This window comes from Pleurodeles waltl, chromosome 4_1 (assembly GCF_031143425.1).
Source record: "Pleurodeles waltl isolate 20211129_DDA chromosome 4_1, aPleWal1.hap1.20221129, whole genome shotgun sequence".
Taxonomy (NCBI): Eukaryota; Metazoa; Chordata; class Amphibia; order Caudata; family Salamandridae; genus Pleurodeles; species Pleurodeles waltl.
Genome location: NC_090442.1, coordinates 1,018,769,357 through 1,018,786,320, shown reverse-complemented (window position 1 = coordinate 1,018,786,320; position 16,964 = coordinate 1,018,769,357). Strand labels below are relative to the sequence as shown.

The 16,964-nt window shown below is 41.9% G+C and overlaps 1 protein-coding gene across 11 annotated transcripts in view; it reads left to right on the top strand.

The window, feature by feature from the left end:
• PTPRZ1 (protein tyrosine phosphatase receptor type Z1) overlaps positions 1–16,964 on the top strand; it is a 572,466-nt gene that overhangs the window by 465,644 nt on the left and 89,858 nt on the right. For 6 of the 11 annotated variants that reach the window (XM_069229904.1, XM_069229908.1, XM_069229901.1 and 3 more), the window contains 2 exons: positions 10,080–10,100; positions 10,248–10,344. In XM_069229904.1, the coding sequence (XP_069086005.1) occupies positions 10,080–10,100; positions 10,248–10,344 (118 nt within the window). The remainder of the gene's footprint in view (positions 1–10,079; positions 10,101–10,247; positions 10,345–16,964) is intronic. The other 5 variants (XM_069229910.1, XM_069229905.1, XM_069229907.1 and 2 more) reach the window with 1 other exon arrangement.

Below are 16,964 nucleotides of genomic sequence, written 5' to 3'. Positions count from 1 at the left end.
CCTTCTAGTACAAAACCTATGCTAGACTTACGGACACAACCTTGCATTATGGCACAAAGGTGTGTGTGGCGCACAGCAGCTAAAATCAGCCTTGGCTCTAGGGAGAGGGGAGGAGAGAGATGTATTTCTGTAAATATGGCACTCTCCTGCTAGCTCCTCGTGCAGCACCGCATTTTTTGCTACTGTGCTGCGTGACTATTTAGTAAAACCGGCCCAAGGATATTTCTCCTCATTGCACCTCTGGTGGGGAGGTGCACAGTTCTGACGCATTCCCAGGTCTACTAATGTTGGTAAATCTGGGAATGTATCAGAATCCATGGATGGATGTGTAGGAACACCCATGCTCCACCCATGCCAAGCCTCCCTGCCTCAGAGTAACGCAAGGCAGGGATTTGTTCTGCCTTGCCTTACTCTACTTTTCTCAAGCCACTCATGGCCACAGAAGATAGCCAGGGAGGGTTTGATAAATCTCATTGAGGTTTTGAGTTGCCTTTGCCTTCCCTTGTGTGGCGCAAATCGTAATAAATATGGGCCTAAGTTTAGTAAATTTATAAACTTGAGTAAGTGTAATTTAAATAATTAAATTAAAGCATACTAAAATAAAAATATAGTAATGTTGGTTATCTTTACTGTAAAATATGAATGAATATTATAATTAGTATTATAATTAAAACTGAAGTTTACATGTATATGTATATTCTAGACTTACTTTATTTTAAGAAAAGGATAACTGGGATTTTTTTGAGTGGGATTTCAGGTGGTAATGCATTTTTAGAATTCAGGAAAGTGTAGTTTTTTTAAAAAAATGTTTCTTTATTGATTTTTGTTACGAGTACACTATATTGCACCAACAATTTGAAAAGTTAGCTCCGTCATTTTTTGATGCAAAAGCGGTGCAAACTTACAAATATATTGATATTTTGTAAGTTTGCGCCACTTTTGCGTCAACAAATTACGCAAAGGCAGCACTAACTTTTCATAAATCAGGGCCTATAGTGCTTAATGCGAGCCAGTGGTTGCCATTGAGGTCCAGTGGCACTAATTTTTGGGAACCGTCACTTATTTTGCCTCACCAACATTTCCCCCGAGCAAGAGAGGGAAGCACAAACAAAGAAGAAAGATGGGAAACCGTCACAAAAGGAGAAGCAGGAACTTGCAACAGCGAGATGGGAACAGGGAGTGTCCAACAGTCGATCAAAGAGGCGTCAGGTGACTTCCATACTGCACAGCTTTGGTATTTGGCGCATTGACATGTAATAGCGTTGGTCACAGGTTTCTGAGCAGAGCTTTGGGCACCAGCACACATTTTTTTTTTTTTACAAATTAATCACTGTGAAACGAGTAGGTAAAGTTCTGTTTAATACTTTACATTCACAGTTCCAAGCCAGTGCATTTATAAAAGCATTTAGAATTATAGTGCAAGTACTGTGTAACTTATTATAATCCATGTCAGAGAGATGAATAAATTGTAGGATGCAGATGCTGTTGTACAAGAACAAATGAGGGACGTGCGGGCAGCCTAAGAAGTCGCTGACCAACCATGTTCAGAGGCATACCATTGCCAAGACCACAGTTTAAACATAAAGCTTGGGGGCCAGATGTATGACTTTTTGTTTTGCGACTCGCAATTTGCAATCCTTTCTGGAATCGCAAATTGCGAGTCACAAAACAAAGTGTAAAGCACACTCTTTGCGATTCCCAATGGGGTCACAAATGTCCTACCTCATCAGTATTCATGAGGTAGGTCGCAATTTGTGACCCCATGGGGAATGACCGCACTCATAGGGATGGTGGACTGCTGGGGAAAGCAGACCACCATTTCTGAAACTGCTTTTTAAATAAAGCAGTTTTTTTTTGCAATGCAGCCCGTTTTCCTTAAGTTTTCTTTTCATGTTTTCAGGGTAGGCAGTGGTCCATGAGACCACTGCCTGGTCTGAATAACGTTTTGCGCCCCCATTCACAAAGGGGAAGGCATCCCTTGGGGAACCATTCCTGTATGTGAATGGTTACCACCAACTTGAAGTTGGTGGTAACTGTGAATGTTTTTGCGACAGCATTCACGGTTGCAAAACATTCAAACATGCCCGTGCTATTCAGTTTTAGGAAGGGACACCCTAATACACCCCTTCCTAGTACTAAATCGCAAAAACAAAATACGATTCGGTAACAGGTTACTGAATCACATTTTGCCTTTTGTACATGGGAAAATGCCTTTTTCCTGTCGCAAACAGCCCTTATGGACCACATGGGACGGGAAAAATGCTTGGTACATCTGGCCATTGGAACCAGTATCGACACTGCAGGGCCCTGTCACAGTAACATTAATGCAGTGATCAGTGCAATCTCTTTTTCTCAAAAATATGATTTTAAATACGTTATTGAGGCTATTGAATGCATGGGTTTCCCTTCATAAAAATGTCTGGGGTAATCAAAGAGAAGTCACACACCCTTTGGCCCCCGATGACCCACCCAAGGACCCTCAACAGCCTCCTATCTGAAGAGAGGGCAAGGGAGGATCTAGGAGTGCTCTTAGGGCCCTGTTCACTTTCTGTTCCTGGTGCTGCCTTTATGACCCTCTAGACTACCGATAGGAAGGCAATGATAGAGGGACTAAAGGGCAAGCCTGAGGTGGCAGCTGTTACCACTGGCTACCTGTAATTATTTGAAAGAATTAACAATTGACGAAGCCAATAGGTCTGGCTTTGACAGTCTGCCATTTTTTACTGTTTCTGATTGTTTTGGTTTGGCAAAGCCTTGTAGTGGGAAGCTGCTGGCCCTCGTCAGTCTAAAAGCAAAATTGTCTAAAAGCATTTTTTTGTTTCAAAAAGCAAATTTTGACATAGTATTTCCTGGCACTGAAAACAACAATTTTGTGTGTTGATGCGCTCCCTGTGAAAGGGGAAAATGGAATCACTTACAATGAAGTCAGCCAATGGCTGAAGTAGGCTGACTAGATATCGTATTGTGTAGTGGACAGACAAAATATGTGAACTGTACAAAAGCAGTCCAGTAAGTGAAGATGGCTGGCTAAAAGCTCTATGAGTATATTATCCATACAGTTTAGTAAAATCAAAGCGTGTTTGCTACCACAAGACCTCAAAAAAGTCCCTTGCTGTTCGTGAATTAGCAGCAATGGAGTTGTGTGCCTCTGGGATGTTGTGGGTCAGCTATGAAGTGCTTTTTAGAGTTTTAGTCATAATGCTAGCCTCCTGGTCTTGGAGTGGCTTTGCTTTTAGACACACACACACCTGAGCCAGGCCTACTCAATGGCTAAAATGTTGTCAAGTGATGAGGTAAACAATAAGGAAAAACAAAATAGAAAACGTATTTTTAGCGTTAGAACATTCATGAAAGGAAGGTGGTAAAGTGGTTATCAACAAAAAAATTAGAGGTGGGAATTGGTTGCAGCTTTTTGCTTCAAACACCATGGACAGCATGCATTCCTCCTCCTTTGGAGAGGTGCGAAGAGGTCAGAACACAGCCTCCCTTAAGCTCCTTATGGCGCTGCCGTCTCGAATGAACTAGTTCGCCCTTTATTCATATAAAATCCCTCTTTGTCCGCTAAAAGCCTTTGTATCCAAGTGCATCTCATGAGATCCAATGTAGAGTCACAGAGTCCATTTTGTTCCACGGCGCAAAATATTGCTGTCGGGGGTGGGTAACTTGCAAGCCCACCTTGTGTTGATCCCTTACGGCTTCCGTTTTTGTCTCGTCATCCACGTGCCTCGGAAAAAAACATATCTGAGCCCACAGCAACCTGGGCTTTCATGCCTCGCTTGTTCAGTGCCATCCAAACAATACCGCTCTGCAGAATAAAACCACTACATTTTAGACGGTCTTTAAAATGTGTGTATTTTATATGAATTTGTAAATATAATGTCATCGCACTGAAATTGTACACACACGCCTGCTTCTAAACAGCGTGCCCCAAGACTCACGGTAATGTTTGGCAAACCTGCACCTGAAATTACTCTTTCTGTTTGGTATCACCCTGCCATTATTAAGCATTTACTTGTTTTTTGGTCCGTTTCCCCCTTATTTTCCCCATTAACCTCCTATTTACCAGAAAGATATTCCGTAAGTTTACGGTGGATGGTCCGCTGCCCGGTTTATTCTGTACCTGGTAAACTCGGGTGTTTTAAAACCAAACTACATAATCCTGTTTTGGCCTAAAACTGTGAGTTTGAGGCAAAAATATTGTTGCATTTCGAGAACAGTATTGTGTTTTGGTGTCTGTCCACATATTGAGCGATCAGCCATTCCTCTGGTGTGCTTTATCCTTTATTTACTGTGGTATCTATGCATCAGCCACCCCTCAGCACCTCCACCTGCCCACGGTATAGTATATGGTTGACTACTCAAATACCTGACACCGACTATACTTAGGGACAGCATACAGTATGTGTAAATTGTTCTTTCTCAACCACAATCAACAAATTAAAATGGCATCTTACTATCCAGTATAGGAAGATTTTAGGTACCTATGTGTGCACCCTACCATAATGCTCATCCCTGTAACGCCACATCTATAGATGCATGTGACCCCAGAATACGAAATCATGCACCACAGCTGCAAGGCCAGTTGTCTGGAGTTTATGAGATCCAAGGGCAGCCTAACAATTCTCGTGACAACTATTGCATGTTGTCCTTGGACAGAAACTGCTGAAAACTTGCTGAGTTGCAGAGTACCTGTGCATAGACTTTGGTATTCGTATGGAATAGAGGCCCATCAGATAATGCTTAATCCTGAAGGTTGGCGTGGGGTCAAATGTTAAATATAGATAGAATACATTTAATGCACAAAAAATATACTTTCCAGTGGCAACAATAGCAAAGTCAATTTGCTTGATTTGCAATCATCTGGGTAAGGTGCGGGATACGGTCAATGTTTTTTTTGTGGCTGGTTCGTTTTTTCTGTGCTAGCTGGGCTGGTCGTGCACAGGATAACTCTCAGGTGTGTAAATCTAGGGCCAGATATACTAAGCCTTCGTTTTGTCCTCGCATCATGCAAGGCAGAACATGAGCTTTAGTGAGATTTACTTAGCCACACAAAGCCATCTTATGTGGATCTGCGTGGCTTAGTAAATCCAGAGTAATGCAAGGCAGTGTAAATCTCTGCCTTGCATTATTCTGCATTAGGAAGGTGTTCCCATGCATCCACCCATTGATTTTGGCACATTCACAGAGTTACAAAGACTTGTAAACCTGGGAATGTGTTAAAATGGTATGCCTTCCCAATAGAGGGATAGCAAGGAGAAATATCTTTATTTCTCCTTGGTATTTACTCTTTTTACAGGTGCTGCTAGAAAATGGAAAATGCTAAGGTGGTCTTTTTCCCGTGCCATATTTACAAAGTACTGCAATGCATACAGAAAATGTGGCGCATCAGCTCTGATGCTCCACTTATTCATAAATATGGGCCTTAATCTTGCCATACTTTTGAACTGATATGCCACCAACTAACAATGCAGCTTAACACAAGATATGCAAACTAAGCTGAAAAGGGACATATTTCAGAGCAAAACGTACAGTTATGCTTTCTTGTGTGCTATTAAACATTTTGGGATTTTTTAAACTTTTTATACACTTTTGCTCTTGTCTACCTTTTCTTCACTGCTGAAAACCAAAGAGCAAAACAAGTTACTGATCCCCAACAAATAAATAACCATTTAATAAAGCTCTCCAACTAGAGTTCAGGAATAGAGGTTTTATTGAGCCGTAGCTACAGAAGGTGTAGTTCCCCTACCAGTCAGGAGCACCCGACTAGGAACTCTCATGGCAGCGGTCTACATGGGTAGGTGTTGTATAAGGAATGTACACTTATGGCAATGCTGCCTCATAGGAACTTACAACAAATAATACAACAGACACATGCGAGATAAAATGATCAGAATGATTAAATATGAATTCAAGTATGTGCAGATACCAGCTGCATCTTTCCCTGCCCCAGCCTCTCACACGTGATGTGGGTGATTTTCAAAGGCATGCTGCAGGATCGAAAGTACCTTGCACCCTCATCGAGATATGCCCGATTTATCAGGTACTCTACCCTCACTAGCCTACAAAAAAAACTTCAGTAAACCAAGAGTCACACTCACCCCAAGCAAATAACACAAAGGTTTTGACGTATTTGTATTAGCGTCTCCCAATACTAATTAGAAAATCATGATATGATACTGACCTGTAAGCCCAGCTAAATACCTTACTCAAAGATTTTAGTCCTTTCTCTCTGAATCAAGATCACATTAAGGGCCAAATGTACTAATATTTCTCACAGGGCAGCAAGAAAAGTTACTGTGCTGCATTGCATGAAAGAGAGAAATCAGAAATCTGCCACACCAACTTAGATATGGTGTATTTCTGCTATGTGCTCCCCAGTGCCAATGGAGGTACCCTGGCACCATGGTGCCAGGATGCCTGCATTATAGGCAACATTGTTTTTGTGCAGAAAGTGAAACCTTCCTGCACAAAAACAATCCTTAACAGCGTTTTCCTCTTTCTACGTGTTTACAAGTGTTTGTCAATCTAGTAATGCAACAGAATTCATGGGTGAATATATGGTAACGATCATGCTCCTGACATGGAAAGCTTCCCCAATGCAAGCTAGCATTGCTTTACATTTACTAAACCACACAAAGTGGCTTTGCATGGCTTGGTAAGCAACAAAAATTATTTTCATTTAGGGTTGCACCACAAAAGTAATGCAACATTGAGGCAAAATCTTAGTATTAATCACTTGCGAATTTAGGAAGAATTCAGCTTTTGACTAGGGAACAAAACGACCCTTTAAATTTCTCCATAAATGCAGCAGTCTCTACCTCGTAATACTCTCTGGATGTTCATCAACGGTCACCGGTTTGATACAATACTACACCATGGCCACCAAGTCAGCATCTTTACTCCCACGCTCACAGTATAACTAAAACACAAGATCACCCCTTTCAGTATAATTCTCCACTAAACACTACTTCATGAGAAAGCCTGAAGTGAACCCACCTACTTTAGATCCAACAAAAGTGGCATCCGGCATTTACAGAAGTGAAGTAACATGAAACTCCCCCTTAGTGAACCTGAGTCATCCCTTCACCATTCCCTGCCTCACCTCACTTTACAAAGTCATCACCAGGACAGAGAGGAATGTATACAAGCAAAGAAAGACAAACACACGTTCAATGGTTCATAGACACACCAAACAAAGCCAGACAAACATACAACCACTAGTTCAGAGAGACACTGGACAAATGAAGACAGAGCTGCTGCTTGAAGTCACCTGGAGCAGATCCCCTAATTCAGACAACTGTCTAGCAATCAGTCATGCTAGGTCCTTACACTGGAAGGGAAATTTCAGTGCTAAAATAGAACAGTTTTCGGATGAGTAATGTAACCAATAATCTGTCTATGGGAACTCTTCAAAATGGCAAAATGATTATTGAAACCACAGGACACCATCTAACCACTACCCCTCATTCTAGAACTCTCTGCATTTCTAGGAACATTCTTCATGGAAAATGTTCAAAATTCTAGGAGAGTCACAGCCCCCCATAACCGTTTCAAGGAATACACCAGTGCTACAAGCGGAACAATGCAGCTCCGACCTTTCCTTTCAGAGAAAACACCTCAAAACAAAAGTTTAACTTAAGACTGGTCAAAGAACCATGCCTGATGCACGGCAGCTGTGCATGCAGAGGCTTTTGTCACCAGTACAACAATGTTTCTAAATAAATCATTAGAAAATAATTGGAGTTCTCACAGCTCAAAAACACGTGATCGCCCACCTCCACAAAAATCAACACTCGTCCCTGCGTACTACGATAGTTATAACCCTGCTGCAGGACTACACCAATTCTTCAAACTACTGGAGAAAGTGGGTCGTGGTTGGACGACCCGGGGTAATGAATTGGTTCTGGTAAGAGAAGGGACAAATTATGGTTGTCTATGTCGGTACTTATAAGTCTGTGTTTGGAAATTTAAATAAAATGCGTTTCAACTTAAAATCCTGGAGATCGTAGTCACTCCCTTACTTCTAGAAAATAATAAGTAGAAGCTACAATCCTCAACTCAGAATGGTTTGGTATCTGCCCCAAACAGTGAATGGAGGATGCATTAGTTAATGGCTGTGATCACATTATGAGTGGCCAAGGAGAAAACTACTGCATGCTAATTCGCTAGCAATTCTCAACCACCTTTTTCCCACAACACCTGCAAACACCTTCAATCTGTACAACTAATCTTTTATGCACACAAAATGTCAGACTTAAAGAACTCTACTCCCCCTTACTAAGTGGCCTGCACAGTCCACCAAGGGTCTCCCAGCTCCCCTCACTCTTTACCATTTACCACACAGCTCCTCTATCCCTCTTTAGATCCTACATCCTCCAAGTTCACTCTTACACTAACAACAAGTAAATCCACTTTTGAGTCACAGGAGCTAAGAAAAACAATTCCAAAATGTCTCTTGATACTTCAACACAATAGACATGGATAAGACATAACTTGAAGCTCAATGGCTCAAATACAGAAATTATTGCCCTAGGCCTTCCTCATCAACTCACATTCCAAACAATAGAAAGATCAGGCCCTTGCTAAGTCTATACTACCAACTCCCAGCTCCATTCGTTCACAAGAAGCAGCTGGTAACAGGTCATTCGTGTCACAATCGGTGTATCGGTGACACACTTGCTGCTTGACAATCTTAGAGAGACCAGCTCTCACTTCAACTTTATTTCTTTCAGTCGAGGAAGCTGTTGTTGGCATATGTTCTGTAATGAGTTTCTATTTCTGGTATGTACACTACAGGTAGACCACCGCTGTAAACTACCCTGCATGTGGCAGCAACAGACTGGCTCTTTCCTGTCACGTCTGAAGGCCCTGCAACAATGCATTCTACAACAAGATTGGCATTGAGTTGACTCTCCACCCTGGGGTGGTATGGCTTGGTATGGGATTGATGTCCAAATCCTTCCGGTGGCGCCACCTGCTGGCCAAAAAAAAATCCAAACGTTTTGAAGCCTTTGGTTTGTTGTCCAACTCTCTACAAGAGATTTCATCATATGCATCATGTCTAAGGTCTTCAATGGGACTCTGGGCGAGTAAAGATTTGTTGATACGAAGTTTTCTTGCATGTAGCCACACTGCTAGGCCGTTTTCCCAGCTGCAGAATGTTCTAACCAGGAAAATCAAGACATCCTTTATCTGGAAAATAGCCAAAGATGCAAAGTCATATAGTGGACAATGCTGAGAATGGACAAGGTGGGCACTTGTGAGACTTGTTGGAGCTTTGGAGCATGTGGCTTAGTTCAGAGGGGTTATGGCTCGTCCACGTGGGCTTTAATTGGAGGTGCAGAGGGGATAAGGTGATTGGGGACAATGAGAGGGGAAGTTAAGGGTACAGAGAGGATAACGTCACTGGGGGCAATGTGAGGGGAAGTAAGTAAATCGAAGATGTGTTGGCATGGGTACGATGTTGGATGACTGCTGCAGAATGGCAGCTCTGCACCTTCAGCCTGTTTAGGCCCGTCGCAGGAGCAGAAACAATGTGCTCCTGTTGCAAAGGACAGGTGAAGCTGCCATTGAATTTAATATAAAAGGAGATTTTGCAAACTTGCAAATCATCAGACTTCTGAACTTCGACACACCCCTGTGTGGACCCATCAACACAGAAAAATATTTGATGAGACACTAGAAAACACATTTGCCTGAAACCCGTCATCATATGTATAAAAAATCTAATGAACTAAAAAATAAAATAAAAAGTATTTTAAACAAAACAGACTATTCTATATCACTCACTACATCAATTGTGTCAGTGCGTACAGATCCACGTCACTAATAAATATTCAACTTTGGGCAGTTCTTACCACAAAATTGTTTTTCATGATAAAGCTTGTAGGCAATCCATACCCATAAAATGTATTATCACTCTTAAATGACAATGCTTTATGTGTAAAACGTTTTACATAGTTGTGATTTATTTAATTTTCTTTTTGTTTGCATGACATGTTTAACTACAACACATTTTTTCACTGACCATATACTGTAACATTTCATTTATGTGCTTTCTGTATTCATTTCCTCATTAGACACTGAAAGAATTTTACCAGGTAAGGAAATATTTCATTGCATTTCGTAGATTAGTAGTTAGTGTGAATTTATGAATACTGTTATGCTTTTCGCACTACCCCTTTTTCTAAAATCAATATTTATCTACTTCTATATTAAAACAACATCTTATTGTATTTTATTTCCAGGAGGTTCAGAGTTGCACTGTTGATTTGGGAATTACGTCAGATATTTCCAATCATCCAGAAAACAAGAACAAGAACCGCTACATAAATATCGTTGCTTGTAAGTGTTTAATTTTCCTTAATTTCTTTTTCCTGCTGCTTTTCCGTAACCATGCCAACGTTGTATGAGATATTTTCCCTCATAAAAACTTCATTTACCACTACTTTGAACGTTAACTTCTGATTGCAATTAGTTCGGACTAAGGGAGTTTGTACTATGCTTGGACACAATCCACAAAGTTCTCAGCTGTGTCCAACAGAGGTTGGACTTAGGGTCATGCTTACAACTACCCCTTGAGCTAAACCTTCTCTGAGTGTCTCACCCTTACAGTGTACTTCATTCAGCCATGAGCAGTGAGGCATAATCTTCAGTGAAGTCCTCACAACAAATTAACCACACTTCACACTGTCTTTGTCCAAAGCACTGGGTTTTGACCGTATGTCACAGCCATGCACCCAGCCGTCCAGAGGTGGGTAATCCAGGGTGCACCCAACCCTTGGCTTTACTCGGGTGTATTTGGCCACAGACTTTGGCTCTAAACCAGAACCTGCAGTGAAACATCTCTCACAAGCTGCACACAGCTTTTAGCAACAAATTTATGTAAGGAGTGTGACAATGGGGGAAGTGAGGCGCTCAAGGATAAATGTGGATATCACATATGAAGATGGTGCACTCACTGGGGAACAACTTGTTAAACAAACGCTAATGTACAGACAAATGTGAGGCACTCATCACATCAGAACAGAAAACCCCAGAAGTAATGTTGCTAAAAGTCCATAAATAAGCACATATATAGTTCCTTAGTTTTAATCAGTCCTTGTGAATTTATTCATGAATACTCCAGGTTCACATGAGCTATAAAACTTCCTCAGTTGGATGCATCACATGTAAGTGATCGAGTAAACAAATCCTCCAATACTCCATTGATATGGTTAATGGACAAACAGCCAACACGTGTTTCGTCTTTGGGCAATCACCCCAAAATGACTTCTTCAGGGCTGAAATTTCATCAGAACAGAGTACCTGAAACAGATAAAAGGATCTGGTATATATTTAAACCCAAACCATTGTGCACCATGAATGCAAAGCCAAAAGAAAAAGAGAAAAAAGAAAATAGAACAAGAGGGAAGTAGAGTACCACCAAGAAAGAGAAATGAAAAGAAAAACAAGCTACAAATGTGCATGAGACCCAGACGCCAGATTGTGCAAAGCCCCAATAAAAATGAATAAACCTTTCAAACGAGTAGCCCATCTGTCGAAATAATCACAACTAATCATATTGCCAAAATTGTAATGGATAAAATCCCGTGAGTTAATAAGCCTGAATTGTGGATAATAATCACCGTGTCACATAGGTTTGATACCACAAGTGACTTGAACTACAAAGAAAATGAACCTTTAGTCCAATAACGAATGGCGTTCATGTCCGTAATCATCCAACAGAACATCAAGTACCAACAAAATTTAGATCCACAATAGTAGTATGCTGTAAAAGACAAATAACAGACCCACCGAATTTAGTTATACATCAAGGAGAATTCCAATTAGTCGTAGTTGCACAAATGGGCCGACCAATTGACCGCCATCGTGTGATTACCTGTTAGTGGAGACAATCGGGTTTCCAACACAATGCGAGTGCGCTGCCATCGTATGATTACCTGTTGGTGGAGAGAATTGGGTTTCAAACAAAACGCAAGTACGCTGCCATCACGTAGAGAATACTACCATCTAAAGGAATTAATCTTAAGAACATCTAGAACGTGTCTTAAATTATGGAAACAAAAAAACTATTACAAAAAAGAATTAATCCTTTTACTATTTATGCAGAAAAACATTCCTAAGTTTACAGGAATTAAATATAGCGAAATTAAACTGCAAGACAACCAATCAAAACCAATTCGAAATGAAATGCAATACCAAATTACACACACAGCCAACTAATCAGACCCAAAATTCAATATGAAATACAATAAATAATTACACATTCCGCCAACCATCATATACTATTGCTCTAAATAGAAATAAATTATATAGAATAATAATATAAAACATCTACAACCCAAGTTACCCAACCAATGGTGAGACATCCCTATTGATATCTATTTCAAGTGTGCTGTGATGAAATAACATCATGCGATAAATGCTACTGAAATACACATAATGACAACAAAAAAGAAACAATAACAGTAGTGTCAAATTCCTTCAATTGGTACAGTGTAATATAATCACAATTGGAATAGTAGAGAGATAACGATGCAATTTAAATGTCCCTAGTGTCATGGAAAAAACATAGAAATTTTTACCAAAACAATGCCATTACATAGCTACCATTATAAGTCATGGTAACACATAAGTCAAACAAATGATAACCAATTATTCCCCCAAGAAATATTCAAGTTTCCTATCCGTGTTCAGGTCCATTTCAACCGCCATTAGTCGCATTATCCATATTGCTCCTTTTTTGCAAAGAGTGAGTTCCCTGTTACCACCTCTGGGGTTTCTCGAAACGTGTTCAAAACCAAAAACTTCAAAGCTCTTATGACTGTCCTGTGATTCACAGGCCATAACGTGTGCTGCTAAAGGGTATTTCACATCCTAATTTTTCAGTTGCCTCAATTGTTCACCAATCCTAGTTTAGAGAGGGCGAATAGTGCTACTAATATAAATGCGAGTACATTTACAACGTATCATGTAGATAACAAAGGAAGTATTACAATTAATGGCTGACTCAATTCTGTACAGACAGTCCATTGTTGTGGAAAACTCTTTAGTATCTTGACACGCCCAACGGCATACCCCACATTGCCCACATTTAAAAAAAACTACTCTGTGCGTAGATAACCAAGGGGGTCATTACGTCCTCGGCGGGTGGCTGAAGCCGCCCGCCAAGGTTTGACCACCGGGCGGCCACCAATGCAGTCGCACTCCTGCCGCGGCCATCAGGAGATCCCCGCTGGGTTTGCAGTTGCACCCGTCGCGCTTTTCACTGTCTGCATTGCAGACAGTGAAAAGCTGCACGGGGCCGTGGCAGGGGGCCCCGCAACTCCCCTTTCCACCAGCCTTTTCATGGCGGTGCAAACCACCATGAAAAGGCTGGCGGGAGGGGGACTCGTAATCCCCTAGGCAGCGCTGTAAGCAGCGCTGTAAGCAGCGCTGCCCTGGAGGATTACTCTCGCTGGGACTAAAGTGGCGGGAAACCGCCGGTTCCGGCGGTGTGGCCGCAGCACTTCGCCGCGGTCGTAATACCAGGGATTTCACCGCCAGCCTGCTGGTGGTGAAATCCGCCAAAACAACCCTGGTGGTCTTTGACCGCCAGGGTTGTAATGACCCCCCAAGTGTCTTGAGGTTTCGATGCCGTAAAGCTGGGACTAAGAATACTTTTAAGGGACCTACCATTACAAAATGTAAATGCTGCCTTCTCAGATATAAAATTCCTAAGGGCCTCATCTTGATATAAAATATCCCAATGCCTATTGACAATTCTTCTAAGGGCTAGAGACGTGCTGGTAAAATCAGTGACAAATCTCACCTTATTCATCTCCTTGTTAGGCTTACCCTGATTCTTTGATTTCAATGTATCACCTCTAAGAATATGTCTCACTTTTTCTTGCGCCCTTCTTGATCACACGTTTAGAGTAGCCTTGTGTCCTAAATCTTATACTCATCTCTTTGGGCAAAAATTCTTCTTCTTTGCTACAATTACGTCTTGCCCTCACCAATTCACCATAAGGTATTGACCTAATCTGATGTTTCAGATGTGCACTCGCAGCATGTAGAACAGAGTTACAAGGTGTGGTTTTCCGAAAAAGTCTACTATGTATCTTATTGTCATCAATAAAAAGTTCTATATCCAAAAACTCAATAATCTTAGAACTAAAATGATAGGTAAATCTGATGTTCATGAGATTAGAATTCAAGAAATCAAAAAATTAAATCAATTGCCCTTCACTGCCTGTCCAAATCATGAAACAATCATCAATGTAGCATCCACAATACAATATAAAAGATTGCCATTGGATTGAATTGGGACCCCAGACCCACTTCTCTTCGAACCACCCCATAAAAAGATTTGCATATGAGGGGGAGAATCTGGATCCCATCGCTCCGCCTTGTTTCTGTTGATACCATTCTTTGTTGAAAAAGGAAATAATTATTACCAAGAATTAAATCCATCATTTCAATCAGCATTCTTGTATGTTCCCAGAGACTCGCTGACCTCCTACCACGAAAGTGTTGTAAAGCTTGTCATCACAAGTCATGATTTATGCATGTGTATAAAGAAACCACATCTAATGTAACTAACAACATATTATCATCCCATTCTACATCAGTCAAAATACTAAGTATATGTGTTGTATCCTTGATGAAGGATGGAATATTATACACAAATGGTTGTAGAAATAGATCCACACATTCAGAGAGTTTCTTAGTTGGTCCTGATATACCAGACACAGTAGGCCACCCTGGTGGAAAAGGTAGTCACTTGTGGATCTGAGGCAGTGTGTAAAGACAGGGAAACCTGCACACAGCTTTTATCCTATGCAGCAGGCATTACTGTCGGCAGCAAAACATTTCTAGGAAGATAATCCCTGCAGCATGCGGTATTCACTATGCACATCAGGAGTTGCCACCATGGACTAGTCAATGCCCAATCCATGTACCCACCTATTTGGTATTTTCTTTTCTAATACTTTATTAAGGTTGGTAGAGTAATGTGAATAGCAGTATCATGGATGATGTAATCAGCGGTGTCAGCAGTGATACCACTTGAGATGTCCCCAGTGATGTCATCAATAATGTCATTTAACATATCATAAGTAATATACTATGGGAGGTCATAAGCAATATACTGTGAGTGTTAGACCTGACAGCCTGAGGGTGGTCTTCCCCCAAACTGTTTGCCGACCTTTGCCTAACTTTTGCTGATTTTTTTTGTTGGCCTTAGGACCTTGGGCACTATACCACTACTAACCACTGCTAAAGTACATGTGCTCACTCCCCTAAACACCTGGTAACATTGGTGTATCCACAATTGGCATATTTAATTTACTTATAAGTCCCTGGTAAAGTGCACTATATATTCTCAGAGTCTGTAAATTAAATGCTACTAGTGGACCTGCAGCACTCATAGTGCCACCCACTTAAATAGCCCTTTAAACATGTCTCAGGCCTGGCACTGCAGAGCCTGTATGTGCAGTTTCGCTGCTAGGTCGACTTGGCATTTAAAAATCCTTGCCAATTTTTTAATTCCTCTTTTATTACACATACGATACCCCTAACATAGGCCCTTGGTAGCCTACAGGACAGGGTGTGGTGCAAGTAAAAGGCAGGACACATACTGTTTGGTTTTACATGTCCTGGTGGTGAAAAACTCCCAAATTAGTTTTTCACTACCGGGAGGCCTACCCCTCTCACATGATAAAAATTGGGGATTGCTTAATACTTGTATTCAGTGTAATTCCTGATTGAGAGGGGGTTGGACTGTCATAATGGACTTGTAATAATAAATCCTCTTTAATAGTAAACTTGGATTTATGATTACAACTTTCAGTGTGCCTGCTACCTGCCTTCAATAAATGTCTGGGTTGGATGAAAGCTGGGCTTTGTGCTTTCCCTCTAGACAGTCACACAAAAAAGAAGCTGAGGTGTGTCATTAACAGCCTGATGGCCCATCACCAGGCTGATGGCCCCTCCAGAGCAAGATGGGAGGGAGGAGTTGACACTGGCTGCTGAATAGGGCTGTGCCTGTCTCCACACAATGAGCTGGATAACCCCCTGTAGTGTGTCTGGAGCCAGGGCAGGGAAGAGAGGGCCAGTGTGCACTTTAAAGTCCCTCTTTGAAGTCACCCCCACTTCAAAGTCACAACTGGGTATGAGGACTGGGCTTCTGACCCGACCAAATCAGTACACTTCTGGACCTGAGGATACTCTGCCAGGAAAGAGGACTGCTGTGCTGCTGAAAGGACTGCCACTCTGCTGGAACCCTGCTCGACTTTGCTGGACACTTGCTTTGCTGTGCCTGTCCTGTTGTCTGCTGCCCTACTTTCCTGGGAGTGAGAAGGACTGGACCTGCATTTCTTCATCCCCAGACCCAAGGGTTGGCTTGCCTCATGTTCTGCAGTCTCAGGAACATCAAAGACTGCCTGCATCTTTCCTACAGCTTTTGGACTCTGCCAACTGTGCGTCCTACCCTGCCAAATGGTGCCAATCCAGTCTTGGGCCCTTGGAAGTGGTTTCTGCAGCGGTGTTCTGAGAAAATCCATACGTCCTCAACACTGTGCCAATCGGAACCGCTGTATCTCCCCGTGCCACCGATGCATCGCTGCTGCCTCTGAGGACGAGGACTTTGCATCGCCAACTGCGTGGCTCTGGAGTGACGCATCAACCCCTGCACATCGCCTCCAAATCACCTGGCTGCGTGACTCAACGATGATGCATCGCCTTCATCGCAAAGGGTTTGATGCCACACCTCAAGGAAATCGCATTAACAGCTGTGCAGCTCAACGATGACGCATCCCCTGACTGCACATATGGGAACTGACACGTCGCATTCACATTGCCTCCTCTGCCCCCACACTGCATCTTCAACATCAATACAACTCTGCAACCCTGCATCCAAGGGTTTCATTAGTAAATGTCCTGCCGCAGCTGGCAATCCAAGATTGAGGGATGGGTGAGAG